The sequence below is a fragment of the Achroia grisella genome, unplaced genomic scaffold (assembly GCF_030625045.1).
Source record: "Achroia grisella isolate CSIRO2021 unplaced genomic scaffold, CSIRO_AGI_Agris_v1 utg149, whole genome shotgun sequence".
NCBI lineage: Eukaryota > Metazoa > Arthropoda > Insecta > Lepidoptera > Pyralidae > Achroia > Achroia grisella.
The window spans coordinates 1,563,580-1,584,039 of NW_026712644.1; the positions used below are offsets into that span (position 1 = coordinate 1,563,580).

The window sequence follows — 20,460 nt, forward strand, 5'->3', positions numbered from 1 at the left end:
ACAAATAAAAAAATTGTATTGGGGTAAAGTTTTTACAGTACTGACAACCCTTGACTTCACTTCCTAAAAAATCGAATGATAAGTATCGATAACACTATCGATACTTTCTGTTTTCTATCTCGAAGCTGTCTGTTTAATCGATATTTAACTTTTTTTAATTTAATAAAGAAAATATTAATTCAGGAATATATTTTAGCTTAACTTTGGGTTTTCTATTCTTGTATTATGTATTAGTGTTGTTTTATTTAACAATATTCTACTTTTCTGTCTAGTTTTTTTAGGCAGATTAAGTTGATATTGTTACTATCAAAATTTTAACATCGATGTATATCCACCGAACATCAATTTTTTCGAATAAAAATCATTCGTTTATTCGATACTTTTTTCTGTGTACCTGCTTTATAATTACTTTGTTTAATTTTCTTTCTTTATAACTTTGAAGGTGATTACGTGACTATATTAAAAATTGTATTTTGCGAATTATTGAAGCAGATATCTCATCGTATTCAAGAAATGGCGGATAATATTCACGAAGCTCTAAATGCAGTATCTTGGTTAGCCGGCCGGTGGTCTACGAAAGAAGGTCGTGGTTACTACCCCAATGTACCTGAATTTCAATACCACGATGACTTGGAGTTTATTTGCATCGGTAAGTTGATTTTTTTTACAACTGCGTAATTTGTAGGTTAGTTTTAGGGCATTATTTGCAAATATTTTAATAAGAAAATTTTCATGCGTATATACTATTCCAATTTACGGCATTCTTAAGTACAGTTATTACACGTGGTATGGATGTGAGAGGATTATTACTAATGGAGATTGGTTCCAGATTAATCTCCACATGGTCCTACCTCCCGGTATGATGAATAATACCTAAATCAATTGTAAATTCTTGGTTAATTAGCTATGATGAGGAGAATGAAGATGAAGTCGACCCTTTATCTTCATTCTTGTTGTAGTTTTATTTTATATGTATATAGATAAAAAGAAGGTATACAATAAGACATGGAATACTGAGATATACTTATATTAGTAAGGATTGTCAAGATATTGTAGTATATACAAGAATGTACAATACAAATTTATTTATTTATTTTCGAAAAACCAAGGCTATTTACAAACATAATTAAATCAGAACGGCTACTTACAGGATTTCACGGATAGAAACATAATATAAAATAAATTACAGTACTAACATGAGAGGCGTGTATGTATCATAAGTACTCATAAACTCATATATCAAAAAATAACAATCTAAAATAAAAAATAAATAAAAAACAAACTTTTTTAAATAATGATCTACCTTATAAATCTTAGAAATACCTTATATATCTTATAAATCAAAGAATTACCTGCTCATCATGGTCTTTGCTAAAGATATTATATCAGGAAAAAACTATAACAACAAATTAATATCTAATACCCTACTTAATCTATTGAAGTTGTTACTTGCTCGCCACATATTTAGAATAAAATATACATTTCTGATGTATTTTTTATTGTATACTGTACTAGTTAAGTATAGAATACAATAATGCTCACTGGTGAACCATCAGCATGACTTAATGCAGTTGACTACATATTTATTTATTAAAACTTTAATACACAAATACAAAAATATAGCTGCATATGGCTGACTTAACAACATGAGGCATTTTCTCCCAGATTTGCATTTATTAATAAAGAAACTTAAATACATTACTTTTAAACATGAAATTGCTTAGTAAAGAAACATTAAAGACTACCAACTGACAGAAATGAGATTGGGGTTAGACTTCCTACAAAGTTATCAGTATACAGCACATCAGAGGTACCCACCTCTGTCTTTATTTATTTTAACCCCAAGTAGCTTCCAATGATAGTTGTTATGTGAAATTACAGGATATAGAGGTATTATACCATATATATATATATAATAGCCTATGCATCTATTATAGACGATTTATGGCATAATGGTCCGTGAAGAGCTTTTTTTCGTGGCTGTATAAACCGATATGAGAACGGCATGGCCTACCACAGGCCCGACAAGGGAAACTATTATACCATAGTAGTTACAATTTAAACATATTATGAAGTATTTAGTATGAATAAACATGACATGGTATGCAGGCCTGTGCTAAAAATTTGTAAATGTATATTTCAGTAGCACTTAGATGGAGCTATTGAAATGATTTTATTTTGTTTATTGTCTTTGTCACTTAAGATTAGGCTTAAGCTTGCTCTTCAATTAATATGCTGTTATGTTAACCTATCCTCTAATTGTGTAATTATTACACTATCACATTTATACACTGTAGATTAATTAGAATAAACTAGCTACTCGCCTCGGCTTCACATGGGTGTACAAGTATTATATATAAAAACTCTCCTCTTGAATCATTCTATCTATAAAAATAGTGCTTCAAAATCCAGACAGACAGAGACAGCAACTTTGTTTTATATTATGTAATGATACTTGTCATAAGTGTCTGTAATTGACCTACATGAATCAATATATTTTGAATTTGAATGGTTTCAGAACACAATTGAATCACTGACACTACTTTTCGGCAAGGCAATGTTTAGAGCTAGTTTCAAATTGTATTAATTAGACATTCCAGATATCAATATAATTGTAAATATTCTATTATTACATCACTAACCTATACTGTATATATATGTCTTTAACACACACTAAATCGAAAATAAATTATCATTACAGGTCAACCAATGTTCAACTTCACATCAGTATCAAGACATCCCGAGAAGAATACACCGATGCACCAAGAGCGTGGCTACCTACGCATCAAACCTGGAACTAATGAACTGGCATTTGTGGTCAGTCACAATTTTGGTCTCACGTCTCTCGAAGAAGGCATAGTAGATATTGACAAGAAGGAAATTGTTTTGGAGACAGTCAACATTACAAGAATGTCATTCGCCAAACCGCCCGAAGTAAAGAAATTCAAAAGATTCATTAAATTAATAGAACCCGATACATTGGAAATAACATTGCATATGGAAACTGCAAATAATCCACTTGCAGAGCATTTGAAGGCTGTTTATAAGAAAGTTGATTAAAACGTCATGTTATATCTTGAGTTGGATATAGCTATTGTAATAAAATCTTTGTCCCCAAGGTTGGGGTACATCTTATGTTTCACAACTCAGACTTTTCGCATAGGCCTCCTACAACTCTCTCCATTGAGCTCTGTCCTATATATGATATAGTCATTATGTGAATGTAAATATATAAAATATTTACAATAATAAGGGTTTAGTAGTTGATTTCTACAGCTTACAATGTGTGAACTACAAAATTTTGTTTGCTATGGTACTCAGGGAACGCCTTCATAGTGTAACCATGTCTAAAGGTCAATATAAAATGTCGAATTTGTCAGTGGTTTAATTTTGTATTGGGAGAAATTCTAAACTATTTGAATAGGATTAAAAAATGTAAAAATATGCTCTAAATTGTTTTTTCGTAATCACTTCATCGTCTGGAAAGTGTAATGTTGTCGTAATAAAAAATATTGATTTAAAAATATTTCTACTAATCCATTGGGAGTATAAAAAGTAATGATAGGACCACTAACATTTCTGCTGTGTTTTTCGATACTAAAGTGTTGGGAAACGCAAGAAAGAATCAAGGAGTCAAATGTAGTCCTTAAAGTATGGATATTAGGTTTTTTGTAGATTTGTACAAGAATTATGTGATTTGTCGCCATTGTGTTGTCGATTTTACTTTTTGTTATTGAGAGAATTTGTAATCTTACTCGTTTTCGATATAATAGGATTAAAAAAAGTAAAAAATATGTATATTCTTTCTTAATAGTCGAGAAAGTATAGAATATAGTATCAATAAAAAATAAATTCAAGAATGTTTCTACTAACCTATTGGATGTTTAAAGTAATGGTAGGACCACTAACATTTCTGCTGTTTTTTCGATACTAGTGTTGGGAAACGGAAGAAAGGATCAAGGAGTCAAATGTAGTCCTTAACATATGGATATTAGGTTGTTTGTAGATTTCTACAAGAATTGTGTGATTTATCGCTATTGTGTTGTTGATTTTACTTTTTGTTATTGAGAAAATTTTTAATCTTATTCATATTCGATATAATAGGATTTAGAAAAATAAAGAATAGATTCTATCGTCTTTCTTCATAGTCAAGTTCCATACATAGTCTGGAAAGCATAAATAATATAGTAATAATAAAAAACCAATTGAGGAACGTTTCTACTAATCCATTGGCAGATTAGAGAGTTAAGGTAGGATCATTAACATTTTTGCTGTGTTTTTGGACACTGAAGTGTACGTACTTATTCTTGTTGTTCTTGATTTTACTTCTCTTAGTAATGGTGACACCATTATGTTGTCCATTTTACTTTTTGTCATTCGAGAGAATTTGTAATCTTATTTGTATTCGATACAATAGGACTTAAAAATATAAAAAAATATATTCTACCGTCTTTCTTCATAGTCAATACTTAGTCTGGAAAGTATAATTAATATAGTAATAATAAAAAACCAAATCTAAAACGTTTCTACTAATCCATTGGAAGTTTAGAGAGTTGTGATAGGACCACTAATATTTTGCTGTGTTTTTCGATATTATAAGTGTTGAGAAACTTGTTCTTGTTGTTCTTGAATTTAGTCAATAAATAGTCTAGAATGTATAAATTGAAGCAGTAACAAAAAAATCTATTAAAGTATGTTTCTACTAATCCATTGGAAGTTTAGGGAGTAATGGTGGACCACTAACATTCCTGCTGTGTTTTTCGACACTAAAGTGGTGGGAAACTTGATCTTGGTGTGCTTTATTTTATTTCTTTTAGTAATTTTGCTATTGAGAGAATTTGTAATCTATTCGGATTCAACATAATAGGATTTAAAAAAATAAAAAGTATAATCTACTGTCTTTCTTCATAGTCAAGTTTCATACATAGTCTAGAAAGTACAAATATTACAATAATAATAAGAAAACCAATTCGAAAATGTTTCTACTAATCTATTGGAAGTTTAGAAAGTTGTGGTAGGACCACTAACATTTTTGCTGTGGTTTACTATACTAAAATGATGGGAAACGGAAGAAAGTATCAACGAGTCAAATGTAGTCCTTAACATATGGGTATTAGGCTTCTTGTAGATTTGAACAAGAATTGTGAGATTTGTCGCCATTGTGTTGTCGATTTTCTTTTTGTTATTGAGAGAATTGTTTTTGAGAATTGCTTATTTGATATATGATTTAAAAAAATATATATATTCTACTGTCATTCTTCATAGTCAATACATAGTCTGGAAAGTATAAGTATAAGTAACACAGTAATTATAAAAAACCAATTTAAAAATGTTTCTACTAATCCATTAGAAGTTTAGGCATTAATGGTATGACTACTAACATTCCTTCTATGTTTTTTTATACTAAAGCGTTGGAAAACTTGTTCTTGGTGTTCTTGAATTTACTTCTCTTAGTAATTTTGTTATTGAGAGAATTTGTAATCTGTTTGAATTCGATATAATAGGAAAAGGAAATGTTGTCTATTATTTCTTCATAGTCAATAAATAGTCCAAAAAGTATAATGAATGCAGTAATAATAAAAAATAAATACAAAAAAGTTTCGACTAATCCATTAAAGGTTTAAGAGTTGTGGTTTTAACATTTATACTGTGTTTTTCGATACTACAGTGTTGGGAAATGGAAGAAAGAATCAAGGAGTCAAATATAGTCCTTAACGTATGGATATTAGGTTTTTTTTGTAGATTTCACAAGAATTTTGAGATTTGTCACCATTGTATTGTCGATTTTACTTTTTGTCATTGTTAGAATTTGTAATTTTTACAAATGTTACAAAAAAAATAAAAAAATATTCTACTGTCTTTCTTCGTAATATTCATAGTCTGGAAAGTATAATGAATATAGTAACAATAAAAAATAAATTCAAGAATATTTCTACTGGATTAGTAGTTTACAATTTTACAGTTGTTGGTATTTACATTTATTCTGTGTTCTTCGATTTTAAAGTGTTGAGAAGCATCAAGGAGTAGTATATGTAGTCCTTATCATATGGATATTAGGTTTTTTTTTGTAGATTTGTAATACAGTCTGGAAAGTATAAATAATACAGTAATAATAAAAAAAAGACCAATTCAAAAACGTTTCTATTAATACATTTGAAGTTCAAAGGCTTTTTGGTAGGACTAACATTTCTGCTGTGTTTTTCGATACTGAAGTTTTGGGAAACATGTTCTTGTTGTTATTGAGTTTGGTTCTCTTCGTAATTTTGTTATTGAGAGAATTTGTAACTTATTTAAATTTGATATTATGGTATTTATGATTTGATAAAAGGTAAAAACATGTTGTGTATTCTCTCTTCATGGTCAATAAATAAACTAGAAAGTATAATGAATGCAGTAACAATAAAAAATAAATTCAAAAATGTTTCAACTAATCCATAAAGTTTAACAGTTGTAGTATTAACATTCATACTGTGTTCTTCGTTATTAAAGGGTTGAGAAACGGAAGAAAGCATCAAGGAGTCAAATATAGTCCTTAACATATGGATATTAGGTTATTTGTAGATTTGTACAAGAATTGTGCGATTTGTCGCCATTGTGTTGTCGATTTTACTTTTTGTTATTGAGAGAATTTGTAATCTTACTCGTTTTCCATATAATAGGATTTAAAAAAATATATGTATATGTATTCTGTCTTTCTTTATAGTCAATACATAGTCTAGAAAGTATAATGAATATAGTAACAATAAAAAATTAAATTCAATAATGTTTCTACTAAACCATTGGAAATTTAGAGAGTCGTGGTGTTAACAATAACATTTATGCGGTGTTCTTCGATACTGAAGTGTTTAGAAACTGAAGAAAGCATCAAGAAGCCAAATGTAGGCTGTTACATAAGAATATTAGGTTTTCTGTAGACTTGTACAAGGATTATGTGATTTGTCACCATTGTGTTGTTGATTTTACTTCTCTTAATAATTTTGTTATTGAGAGAATTTGTAATCTATTCAGCATAATAGGATTTAAAAAGTTTCAAACATGTTGTGTATTCTCTCTTCATAGTCAAAAAATAAACTAGAAAGTATAATGAATGCAGTAACAATAAAAAATAAATTCAAAAATATTTCGACTAATCCATTTAAAGTTGATTTGTGGTTTTAACATTTATACTGTGTTCTTCGATATTAAAGTGGTGAGAAATGAAAGAAAGAATCAAGGAGTCAAATGTAGTTCTTAACATATGCATATTAGGTCTCTTGTAACTTTGTACAAGAATTGTGTGATTTGTCGCCATTGTGTTGTGGATTTTAGTTTTTGTTATTGAGAGAATTTGTAATCTTTTATTTTTTAGAATTTGTGATTCAATATTTAAAAAGGTAATAATCATATTATATATTCATTCTTTATAGCCAATCCAGAGAATGTATAAATTGATGCAGTAACAATAAAAAAATATTAAAGAATGTTTCTAGTAATCCATTGGAAGTTTAGAGAGTTGTGGTAGGATCACTAACTTTATGCTGTTCTTTGATATTAAATCGTTAGGAAACGGAAAAAAGAATCTGAAGCGGAGGTATGTGATGTGTCTGATGAGTGAGAGGTACTGAGAGTTTTATGAGGAAAATTACGGAGATATAGAAAATGCGATTGATATGACAGCGATATATAATAGAATGTAACAAAAATAATATGTCAAAAAAAAATCAAAAATAATATAAAAACCTATCAAGGAGTTCGCTACATAATCAAGGAGCCTAGTGTAGTCATTTATATATAGATATTACGTTATTTGTTTAAGAATTTTGTGATTTGTCGACATTGTGTTCTTGATTTTACTTCTCTTAGCTCGTTCATTATAAGCGTTTTTGAACGACTTCATAAAAGACTGGTCTAACGGTTGTAACTTATGTGTAGTATGCGGTGGGGTGCTAATCAAGAAAATGGTGATTCTTTCGTCGGTCTAATAAATTTCACAAAGTGTAACAACCATTTTGAAAATATTTCATTATTCATCCATCCCTTAGGCTGAGCTACAGCTTCACTTTCTGGTAATGCATTAATTATTAGACGCTCGTTTATTCTTTGTCGGGGAAATATGAAAAAAGGGGGAATAAATTGTCCTCTGCTAATGTTAATTTTCCAACTTGTCTTATACTTTTTGCTGCTATAACTTTCTCATGTTTCTACACAGATGTGACCTCTGTTTCTATCTCAATTAAAAATATTCGATTTACGATAGTTATGTTTATTAATAAGTTTTTCTAAATTTACAAAGAACATATCAACTTGGGGTTTATTAAAGCCAACAGCACGCATTAAACTCGTAGATTCTGCTGTTCTTAAACTTAATTTAGGATGTCTTTTCATGGATTTATCATAAAAATGCTTTCCAGCAATATTTTTTGTCATTGTTAAAGCGATGTGGTAATTTGTGATTGTCAGCTAAGCTTTAAAAACTCGTAACTCTTAGATAGAGGCATGCAACGGTTAGCTAAATATTCAACGTGATCTTCCAGCAATTTCTCATATTTTTCTGAGAATGTTTTCTTAAAGCGCCCCATAACAGGTCTTAGAGCAGCTTCTTTACCCTAATTCAATATTTTTACTATGTCAAACAAAGTGCTTTTTGATATACCAAAAAGTGTTCAGAAGCTTCTCTAATTGTATTTTTTTAATACGTTGTCAATTGCTAATTTTAAATAATTTGGGCTCCAAATACCTTTTTTATTCTTCTCCATTATGTCAAATAATCTGAAAAGATAAATAGTAGAGTTACAAAGAATGTAACAAAGAACAACCACATTATTTTGCCAAAATATACTTGTCCGATACTCGGGACTTTGGTCTTGTACGGACGTAGGGACAGATCGTGCAGTAGTAAAACTTAGATTACAATAAAGTTTGTTAATATATCCGTCAAAAAAGTATATCAATGTAAAGCGTACTTACCAATGATTGAACCACAAGCACTACACTTATTTTATTCACGCTTAGTGGTGGTTTATGATGTTGCTAATATTATTCGATACGAAGTATTCTCGCCCAAAATTTGTAACGTATCAGACGAGACTGACGCCTCTCGCGCTGCGGGGGATTTCCGTCAGTTGAGTTCTAGATCTTTCCCTACACGAGCGCTAATAAGAGCAATATTTCATGTTTCGACGTGTTTTGTCCGGTACTACCTGCCGTCCGGTGTTAGGGGGATACCCCCTATATGTCAAATAAATAAAGTAGTATGGAGGTGTAATAAGGATTAGGAATGGCAGCACAAGATCATAAGTGTTTACAGTGTAGTCTTTGTTGTTAATGATGCAAGTTCATAGCCGGTGACAGTTGCCATTTTTCAACTGGCCAGCCAGTATATCTATAATTCTAAATTATATATAACGAAACTTTCTATATATTTGTAGCTCCTCCGATCGATCCCCCGTCTAATTCAAACGGGGATCGATATTACTACGGCCTGAGTCGAGGTTTGAACCCCTAGACGTGCCCTCCGATTAAAGTCGTATCCGTCAGACGGTCTCTAAGTCTGCGAGTTTGGAGGGCCATCTGCACTCGTACCCCTATCGTTCTGTGAAGCTGTAAAGGCCAGTTGCGGTCAACAGCATTAGAGTAGTCCGAAAAAATTGTAATAATCAAATATATATTTATCCAAGAAAATTACAAAATATAAGGCACATATTTGTAAACTTGTCAATAAAAATATGAAATATATAGTTGAAAATATGAAATGAATAAATGTAGTTCGTTTTCATCGTCTGAGTCAATTCTGAATGAAAGGGTCTTGTTAAATAGGCGCTAGAATGATCAATACTTCCATCTATGCACATCAGTCTGGTCGTGTGGTTATAAATTTAGGTGCCACGAGTCTTGTGATTGATATTATTTTCTTAAAATTAACTTGAGGTTATAACTACATTTATATTATTATGGTTTTTGATTGATTGAGTTTGTGGTTTTTTGTATTTTATTTTATTTCTTGTGCCCAAATATAATTTACAAATATTATAACATCATGCCTAAGCTACAATCGCAATGCTCGGGCTCTCCATGTGTACTGTCTTTAAAAAATAGGAGGATTTGTCATGATGATGAATTAAAAAAAAAGGAAATAAATAGTTAAAAATATGAAATTAACAAATGTATTTCGTTGTCTTTTTCCAAGTTAATTCTGAATCATAGGCTCTTATTAAATATGCGGTAGAATCATCAATACTTCCATATATGCACAACAGTCTGGTCGTGTGGTTATCAATTCAGGTGCCACGAGTCTTATGATTGATAGTTATGTAACAACTTGAGTCTATAACAATATATAGAGTATTATGGTTTTTGTTGAATTATGAGTTTGTGTTATTTTTTGTTCCTAAATATGAATCACAAGTATTAAAACATGCTTTTACAATCGCACTCTTCGGACTCTGTGTCATGAATTTGAGGAGGATTCATGGAAGTAATCCCAGCTTGTTGGTGAAAAATATAATGCAGACTTACTCAGGCAGTTGTAGTAGATATCAATTATTATTTATTTGTTACAATGTACAACAGGATTTCTTATCTTTATATAAATATATATCAATGGACTTGAGGCGCAGCACCGAACGAAGCAGAGAGACAAACCGGAAGAACCACAGATTACTTTTACAATGTCTAAAACATAAACCCCACCCTGTTTAGTCGCTGATACTATCAAAGATTCCTTTTTGAAAACATGACAATTATTTTCTTCAAAAATAACAGAAATAGCCTTCTCACTCAATTTACTGACACTAATTAAATTTGTTGAGAGACTAGGTATTAACATTACATCTGTAACAATTTGACATTTACAATTTTTCATTGGAATACTGACTTCACCACGACCTAAACATGTGAGAGTAGCACCATCCGCTACAGAAACACTTTGTTTACACTTATTTAGTTTTTTGAACCACTTAATGTCTTTACACATATGTGCAGTTGCTCCCGAGTCCACTATCTAGTCAGAGTTCTGTAGAGCAGCATAACACTTTGCTGCTACCAGCAATGCTTCCGATTTCTTAAATTTATCAGCACTTTTCTTATATTTAAAACATTTTGTTTTCACGTATCCTGGCTTCTGACAGAAGAAACAGATAGGTTTCTTACGTTGCTTTGTTATAAGCGCTACATCATCACCTTTTTCATTATTAGATTTACGATGTTCCTCCTGCAACAATCTCGTTCTAACTATATCGCTTGTAAGCATACCAGTCCCTGTGGCTGATTCTAAACTCGAAACCAAAACATCGAACTCCTGTGATAGACCGCTCAATAAAAGTTCTGCGACCTCCTGATCCTCAATTATTCTGCCTATATTGGCAAGTTGTTGTACAATATTCGTAATGTATTCTATATACGAGTCCATATTATGAAAATCTTTATAATTTGCACTGTGTAACTTTCTTAACAACATGACACGACGATAGAATCCTTTGTCTTCAAAAATGTTACTAAGGGAACTCCTAGATTCCTTGGCTGTTTTAGCATTTCTTACATATTGTATACACAAGGATTTAATTGATAAACAGATACGAGCAAGTGTGCGCAAATCCTTGCTGGCGTCGACTGTTGCCTCGCCCTCAATACAATACCAAAGATGTTCCATCACGAGTGTCATTTTCATTTGAAATTTCCATGTTGCATAATTAGTAACCCCCTCTACCTTCTCAAAGGGGGTGTAGACATTACATCCCTTCGAATTTGACAAGGAAAAACCACCATTTGCGTCGCCACCGGTAGCCATAATGTTACATGTCGAACATAAATTTCAGCCAACGCCAAATAACACTGTCAACCAGACAATCGCATTAAATTTGATTTCTTATCTTTATATAAATATATACTGTGTCCAAAAAATAAGGTTACATTATATTTATTTAGAAAATTCCTTATTTATTTTTCCAAATCAATTTCATCCCCTTCAAAGTAATCCCCTCCCGATGCAATGCACTTATGCCAACGGATTTTCCAATTTTCGAAACACTGTTTGAAGTCACTTTCTGGGATGGCCTTCAGTTCCGTCTTCGCTGCGGCTTGAATCTCCTCTATTGTATCAAAACGGTATCCCCGGAGCGGTCTTTTGAGCTTGCTGAACAGCCAGAAGTTGCACGGCGCCAGATCAGGTGAATAAGGTGGTTGCGGAATAATATGGATTGAGTTTTTGGCGAAATGATCACGAATTAAGAGTGCAGTATGGGATGGTGCATGAATTGTCTTTCCATAATTCCGGCCTTTTTAGGCGGATAGCGTTACGCAATCGACGCATGACGTTTAAAGAATACTCCTTGTTGACTGTTTGGCCTGGCTGTAATAATACATAATGCACAACACCACGATAATCGAAAAAAACAGTCAACATGACCTTTATTTTTGAGCGACTTTGACGCGATTTTTTTGGTATCTTTGTATTGCACGGAATTCCGCATCCGACTTTGGGAGGAATCGGAATCCCGTGCTAAAGGGGCGGGCATCGGGCGCCTCACCCAGGACCCTCGCCAGCTCCTGAAAGTGGCGGGTCCAGTTGGGTAGCCTCTCTGCCACTATTGGCGGGTATTTCGCCGCTGCTGTGGCAGGCCCTTCACTCCCCATGGGTTGGGGGAGGGCCGACGCTACTGGCGCGGCCACCGTTCTGGTGGTCGGGGACGACAGTCCCGCCGCTACCGCTGCGAACGACGGTGGGGTCCTCGTCCTCGGCGACGGGACGGGAGGTGGGACCGACTCGGTGGACGGGTCGGTGATTATGTCCGCATACGATGTTACATCGAAATTGCCCCGGTTCAATGTGAACGAACGGGGCGATGCGCGGGTGCGGGCTCAGGCGATTGCGGCGACGAATAGGCATCGCCGTAAAAGAATTCGTTCTCCCTTCCTTCTTCACCCCCGCTGTTAGCCGGGGGGGAGGGGGCGGCGGCGGGGGGGGCGACAATCGCCGCACAGTACTAGGTTGTGACAGGGGTTGATGACCCCTGCCCACGAGGCGAAATTGTGGCCTCTCTTGTCGCCTCTTATGGGCGGCGACGGTGGCGTGCGCCGTTTTGAGGGGCCGGGTTGTGCGGCCTTGTTCCCGGTCGGCGGCATCATTGCCGCTTCCCGCGAGGGCAGAGGGATTGCCCTTGGGTGCTGGGCGAGCGTAAAACGTCCCCAGTTCTGTAGTGGGGACGATTTTTGTCGGGTCTGAGAGATCCCGACGCACAACTGTGCGGGGGTCCCCCTGTCGGGGGGTTTGCGGGGGCTTTTCTCCGTTGCGACATTTACCCTTCGAGAGGGTGAACAAAGTGGGAGTACGACACGGCCCAAATGGTTACACCGCCCTGAGAAGGACGGGGGGATCACCGCCGTGTAAAGGGCAGATAACCGCCCGCCGCCCTGAAAAGGACGGGAATGCTACCCTGTGTGCAATGGGTAGCGTTAAAATGGTTATATAAGCAGTCGCAGGTGGATTGCAGATTCAAATTTGCGTCAACAAATTTGTACTGCAACCCTAGCTCAATCACTCACTGAACAATTGAGTGCGTAGACACTATTGGGTATCGTGGGATAGCACCATATGGCTCTTAACAGTTTGCGGAAGAGCGCACCGTTGCGGGGCTCACTTTGGAAACTCGACGGCGGACCGGAATTTCGCAGAGGATCACACGACCAACGGTTAGCACTTCAAGCAACAAACTAGCTCGGCGAGACGACGTGAGAAAAGCACTGTCGTCGGCGAATAGAGCGAGGACGACATCTCTCTCTTCCTTTGGCCACGATTGTGCTCGATACCAAGGTGGTGGAGCACGCGCGTCAACTGCAAAGTCGTCGAATGGCCGCCTCTGAAGCTAATGCACTGTTGACGGTCGCTTGTATATTGGTTGCGGACGCGAGCATTCTGCGTGCCGAACGCGTCGCATGGAGTGCGGGAGGTGCAGGGGGCGCATTTTGTACGCCCGCCAATGCCGGGCGAGCGTAAAAAGTCCCCAACTCAAGGTCAAGCGTGGCTAGGACAGGGAGGTGCTGCGTATCGAGGTCGTACAGCACCTCCAGTGTCACCGGGCAGGGCACAGCCTGCGCTAGGGCAATATCCAGAACGTCTGGGCTGTGGTTGGGATTTGCGGGTATGTGGGTGGGGTGTGCGGGGGCCCCAACACCTCATACCCATGGACTTGTGAGTCCCGGAGGAGCCTACGACCCGCCTGCGAATCACGACGGGAAGCCCAAGCCGTGTGCTTCGCATTGAGGTCGCCCATTAACAGGGTAGGCTCCTCCCATCCAGAACGTTCCGGATATGGGTGGGGAAAAATTCGGGACCCGGGGGGGGGTATGCTGCCAGGACCTTCAGTTCCGCGCCGTCGACGTTGATGCGGACCCCTGTGCTGCGCATAACGCGGAAATCGGGGCGCTCTAACTCCACGTGGACCACGTCCCGGCGGACTAGTACCGCAGTACCGCGATACGCGTAGCCCGTCGGCGACGTTTCGTCGTGTCTATACACGTGGTAGTTAGGCACCCTCAACGTCTCCTTTGCACTCGCTGCAACTGCACTTCGTTTCACCCAGGAGTATAATATGTACATCCTGGGTGCGAGCTAGGTGACGGAGGTCCTGGATTTTATCCTTCATTCCCCCGGGGTTCCAGTACACTAATCTGAGCTCACTCACCATTAGTGTACTGGTTTATCTTGGCCAATCCTTTAATCGCCGCCGACTTGATATCAACGCCGGCCGCGAGCGCGAGCAGCAGCTCCGTCAACAGGCTAATCAGCATTTCTAATGCACTGTTGACGGGCGCTTGTGTGTATTTTTCTGTCACGGGCAATCCGCGCGCCGAACGCGCAGCCCGGGGTGCGGGAGGTGGGGGGGAGCTTTTTGTGCGCCGGCCAATAGCGGTCCGGCAGCCACTATCGGCATATTATGCGCCGGTGGCGCCGCCTGGCGGCGGCGAGGCACGGCTCGCGGGCCCCGTTGTTTTTCGGTCGGTACCGTTGCTACTGGGGGCCCTCTGTCTGCGACCGTGGTCGTCTGGACATGTTGTGGGGGAATCGACATCGATGCCTTAACTGGCTCGACGCCGGTCTTTTTAGCGCGTCAGCGCCGGCGCCGCTTTTTAGGAGCGTCGGGGCCGGCGCCGCGTTGCGTCGGCTCGTTTGCCGGCGCCATAAGACAGGCGCCGGCGACCACCTCCTCTGGGCGGCGGCGGTGGCGTGCGCCGTTTAGAGGGGCCCGGGTGTGCGGCCCTTTGCCCTCCGCCTTGTTCCCGGTCGGCGGCATCATTGCCGCTTCCCGCGAGGGCGGAGGGATTGCCCTTGGGTGCTGGGCGAGAATAGAACGTCCCCAGTTCCGTTGTGGGGACGATTTTTGTCGGGTCTCCTAGATCCCGACGCACAACTGTGCGGGGGGCTTTTCCCCGTTGGGACATTTACCCTGCGAGAGGGTGAACAATATGGGAAAGCGACATGGCCCAAATGGAGGTTCAGGCCGCGCCCTAACCAACCTTGCGCAGATACACTTATTCTCCCCGTGAGGCGACACCTGCGGGGTTGGAGAGGGTAGTGTGGGGGCTGGAACCCCACTGCCGAACCTACAGTCCCTAGCAACCCTACCTAGCCTTTTGACGTTCTCGGACGCGATGCGCACGGGCGCGTACGGCAGGCCGGTGGTGCACTTCGGGAACTGCTGGAACTGGTGGGCCTCGTCAGGCCTTTGTGGTCCTCCGCCCTGAGAAGTTCAGGGATAGACCACCCTGAGAAGGGCGGGAATACACCGCCCTGAGAAGGGCAGGTAACCGCCCTGAAAAGGACGGGAGTGTCGCTACCCTAAGTGCTATGGATAGCGTTAAAATGGTTACACTGTATAAGAGTTCGCAGGTGGATTGCAGTGTCAAATTTGCGTCAAAAAATTTGTACTGCAACCCTAGCGCAATCTCCCGCCGAGCAATTGAGTCCGAGGACACTATTGAGCAGCGTGGGATGGCACCGTATGGCTCTCGACAGTTTGCGCAGGAGGGCACCGTTGCGGGGCTCACTCTGGAAACTCAACGGCGGACCGGAATTTCACAGAGGATCACACGACCAACGGTTAGCACTTCGAGCAGCAAACTGGAAAGCCGATCTCCTATTTTCAGGTCGACGTCGTCCGCTGGTCCTTGCGGACCGCAGGTGCGGGCCTCGAGCAGGGCTCTTTGCCCGGGCGTACTGCTGGGGTGAACCACCCCAGCGTCGTTCGTTTACCGGCCGGCTTGCCAGCCGGCCGGAAGGCGCCTGCTTTTCGGCAGGCGCCTATAGGCGTGATGTGGTGGGAGGCATATTTTGCTCGCCGAGCCGGCTTAACGCCGCCACGTCACGCAAGCGACGTGATCACTCGGTGGAGAGTAGGTCGCGCGGGAGCGCGCGAGTGGCGTCCGGTGGGCGCGCGTGTAGCGGGGCCAGGTCGCGAAGGTGCGTTTCGCGCCCGCTGTCCGCGCGCGAGAACATCGCGCGCGTCGACCGGACGACGAACTGCTCCACCGATTCGACCTTGAGGTCGCGGGCGATCACGTCGTTGCGGACGTACCGTCCGGCATTAGTGCACAGACGGAGGGCGGCGTTTTGTTGGACCTGCAGTCTCCGCCGCTGTGAGGCCGAGCACAGTGCGTACCATGCGGGGGAGGTATATGTGAGCCGGGAACGAATGTAGGTCTTGTAGATCCCTACCTTCGTTCGCAGCTGCAGCCTAGATTGTAGGACCGGTCGCAGCATTGCGCGTGCGGCCTTGGCTATATGTAATATGTACATCCTGGGTGCGAGCTAGGTGACGGAGGTCCTGGATTTTATCCTTCACTCCCCCGGGGTTCCAGTACACAAATATGAGCTCACACACCATTAGTGTACGGGTTTATTTTGGCCAATCCTTTTATCGCCGCCGACTTGATGTCTACGCCGGCCGCGAGCGCGAGTAGCAGCTCCGTCAACAGGCTAATAAGCATTTCTAATGCACTGTTGACGGGCGCTTGTGTGTTTTTTGGGTCGCGGGCAATCTGCGCGCCGAGCGCGTTACCTGGGGTGCGGGAGGTGCGGGGGGCGCGTTTTGTGCGCCAGCCAATAGCGGCCCGGCAGCCACAATCGGCGTATTATATGCTGGTGGCGCCGCCTGGCGGCGGCGAGGCGCGGCTTGCGGGCCCCGCTGTTTTTGAGTTGTTACTGTTAATTCTCGGGGGCCCTTTTCTGTAACTGTGGCTGTCTGGACATGGCGAGTGGGGATCGGCGTTGACGCCTTCACTGGCTCGCCGCCGGTCCTTCTTTTAGCGCGCCTGCGCCGGCGCCGCTTTTTGGGAGCAGCGGCGCCGGCGCCGCGTTGCGTCGGCTCGTTTGCCGGCGCCATTAGACAGGCGCCCGCGACCACCGCTACAATAACCGCTGGCGGGGGGACTTGCGCCGCGTATGTGCGCGGCGTCGCGGTGGGTATACCGCGACGTTGAGGCGCCCTGGGCACTGTATTAGGCACTGGGGGGAAGGGGGGGCGGGGTTTCATGCCCCTCTGCCTGGCCTCCCTCTTGTAGACCGCACACTTGCGGTCGTTGGCTGTGTGCGGTTTCCACACAGCCCCAGGGCGGCCGCGGCGCGCCGGTATGCCGCGCACCAGACGCACCCCGAACCCCTTGAGCTCTAACGCTTCCACAATGCTGTCAATGGGGGTATCGGCTGGGAGGCCTCTTATGGCTGTTTTGGTTGGCAGCTCCGAGGCCAGGCTGTAGAAATACCAGCTTATGGCCGGGTCGCGTTCCCCGGCCTCCACTAGGTACTTTTGTACGGCACGGAATTCTGTGTCCGATTTCGGGAGAAACCGGAATCCCGTGCCGTAGGGACGAGCATTGGGTGCCTCACCCAGGACCTTCGTCAGGTTTGTAAAGTGACGGGTCCAATTGGGCAACCTCTCTGCCACTATTGGCGGGTATTTCGCCGCCTGTGTGGCAGGCCCTTCACTCCCCGTGGGTTGGGGGGGGGCCGACGCTACCGGCGCGTTTACTGTGCCGGCGGTCGGGGTAGGCGGTCCCGCCGCTACCGCTGCGAACGACGGTGGGGTCCTCGTCCTCGGCGACGGGACGGGAGGTGGGACCGACTCGGTGGACGGGTCGGTTTGAATGCCCGTGTATGACGTCGCGTCGAAATCGCCCCGGTTCAGTGTGAATGATCGGGGCAATGCGCGGGGAGTGGGCATCGGGGATTGTGGCGACGAATAAGCGCCGCCGTAGTAATACTCATCCTCCCTGCCTTCTTCACCCCCGCTATTGGCCGGGGGTGAGGGTGAGCGCGGTGGGGGGGGGGGGGTTAGCGACAATCGCCGCACGGTACTAGACACGGACAGGGGCTGGTAGTCCCTGTCCACGAGGCGCATTTGCGGCCTCGGTGGTGACCTTTCTAGGTCGAGGTCAGATGGAGGGGACTCCTCGGTGTCCCTCCGCTTGTCGCCTCTAATGGGCGGCGACGGCGGCGTGCGCCGTTTAGAGGGGCCGGGTTGTGCGGCCCTTTGCCCTCCGCCTTGTTCCCGGTCGGCGGCATCATTGCCGCTTCCCGCGAGGGCGGAGGGATTGCCCTTGGGTGCTGGGCGAGAATAAAACGTCCCCAGTTCCGTCGTGGGGACGATTTTCGTCGGGTCTGCGAGATCCCGACGCACAACTGTGCGGGGGTCCTTTCCCCGTTGGGACATTTACCCTGCAAGAGGGTGAACAATATGGGAAAGCGACATGGCCCAAATGGAGGTTCAGGCCGCGCCCCAACCAACCTTACGCAGGTGCACTTGTCCTCCCCGTGAGGCGACACCTGCGGGGTTGGAGAGGGTAGTGTGGGGGCTGGAACCCCACTGCCGAACCTACAGTCCCTACCTAGCCTACCAACGTTCGCGGTCGCGTTGCGCACGGGCGCGTACGGCAGGCCGGTGGTGCACTTCAGGATCTGCAGGAGCTGTTGGGCCTCGTCAGGCCTTTGTGGACCTCCGCCCTGAGAAGGGCAGGAATACAACGCCCTGAGAAGGGCGGGAGAAACACCGCCCTGAGAAGGGCAGGTAACCGCCCTGAAAAGGACGGGAGTGTCGCTACCCTAAGTGCTATGGATAGCGTTAAAATGGTTACACTGTATAAGAGTTCGCAGGTGGATTGCAGTGTCAAATTTGCGTCAACAAATTTGTACTGCAACCCTAGCGCAATCTCTCACTGAGCAATCGAGTCCGGGGACACAATTGAGCAGCGTGGGATGGCACCGTATGGCTCTCGACAGTTTGCGCAGGAGGGCACCGTTGCGGGGCTCACTCTGGAAACTCAACGGCGGACCGGAATTTCACAGAGGATCACACGACCAACGGTTAGCACTTCGAGCAGCAAACTGGAAAGCCTATATCCTATTTATTTATTATTGGGTCGTCCGCTGGTCCTAATTGGACCGCTGGGTACGGGCCCCGAGCTTACGCTCTTTACCCGAGCATACTGCTGGGGTATACCACCCCAGCGTCGTTCGTTTACCGGCCGGCCTGCCGGCCGGCCGGAAGCCGGCTGCTTCCCAGCAGCCGGCTGGGGGAGTCGTGGGGGGGGACTCTATAAGTCGCTCGCCGAGCCGGCTTAACGCCGCCACGTCACGTAAATGACGTGATCACTCGGTGGAGAGTAAGTCGCGCGGGAGCGCGCGAGTGGCGTCCGGTGGGCGCGCGTGGAGAGGGGCGAGGTCGCGCAGGTGCGCTTCGCGCCCGCTGTCCGCGCGCGAGAACATCGCGCGCGTCAACCGGACGACGAACTGCTCCACCGATGGGACCTTGAGGTCGCGGGCGATCACGTCATTACGGACGTACCGTCCGGCATTTGTGCACAGACGGAGGGCGGGCGGCGTTCTGTTGGACCTGCAGTCTCCGCCGCTGTGAGGCCGAGCACAGTGCGTACCATGCGGGGGCGGCATATGTGAGCCGCGAACGAATGTAGGTCTTATAAATGCCTACTTTCGTCCGCAGCTGCAGGGATTGCAAGACCGGTCGCAGCATAGCGCGCGCAGCCTTGGCTTGGGTAACAGCCCGGTCCACCTGCGGCGTCATACGCAGCGACCGGTCGATTTCCACCCCTAGGTAACGCACTGTGCGCTCCCACTGGATGGGCTGGCCTCTCAGTAAGAGGGGCGGCGGGCATTTGCACCCGGGGCGGGTAAGCAGCGCCACCGTTTTACCCACGTTAACGGTGGTACGCCACTTATCCAGCCACTCGGGGAGCAGGTCCAACAGCCGCTGCATTTTGCGAGCGGCTGCGTAGGCTCGGCGATACGACGTAAGAAAGGCACTGTCGTCGGCGAAAAGAGCGAGGACGACATCCCTCTCTCCCTCTCGGAGCTCATCCCTCAAGGTGGGGATGTCGTCTGTGTACGTCGCGTAGAGCGCTGGCGAAATGCAGCTGCCCTGCGGGACTCCGGCGGCAATTGGGCGTGTGGTAGAATCACAGTTCTCGACCGAAACA

At 43.3% G+C, this 20,460-nt stretch overlaps 2 protein-coding genes across 2 annotated transcripts; one reads left to right on the forward strand and one right to left on the reverse strand.

Moving 5' to 3' along the window:
• The first annotated feature begins 335 nt into the window (after positions 1–335).
• On the forward strand, positions 336–4,598 carry LOC131840775 (peroxynitrite isomerase THAP4-like). Its single transcript, XM_059188972.1, has 2 exons — positions 336–649; positions 2,702–4,598. The coding sequence occupies exons 1-2, from the start codon at positions 514–516 to the stop codon at positions 3,058–3,060; spliced, it is 495 nt and encodes a 164-aa protein (XP_059044955.1). The 5' UTR covers positions 336–513; the 3' UTR covers positions 3,061–4,598.
• A 12,363-nt stretch (positions 4,599–16,961) lies between these two features.
• Positions 16,962–18,680, reverse strand: LOC131840802 (serine/arginine repetitive matrix protein 1-like). Its single transcript, XM_059189000.1, has one exon. The coding sequence runs from the start codon at positions 18,678–18,680 to the stop codon at positions 16,962–16,964; it is 1,719 nt and encodes a 572-aa protein (XP_059044983.1).
• Positions 18,681–20,460: the final 1,780 nt, after the last annotated feature.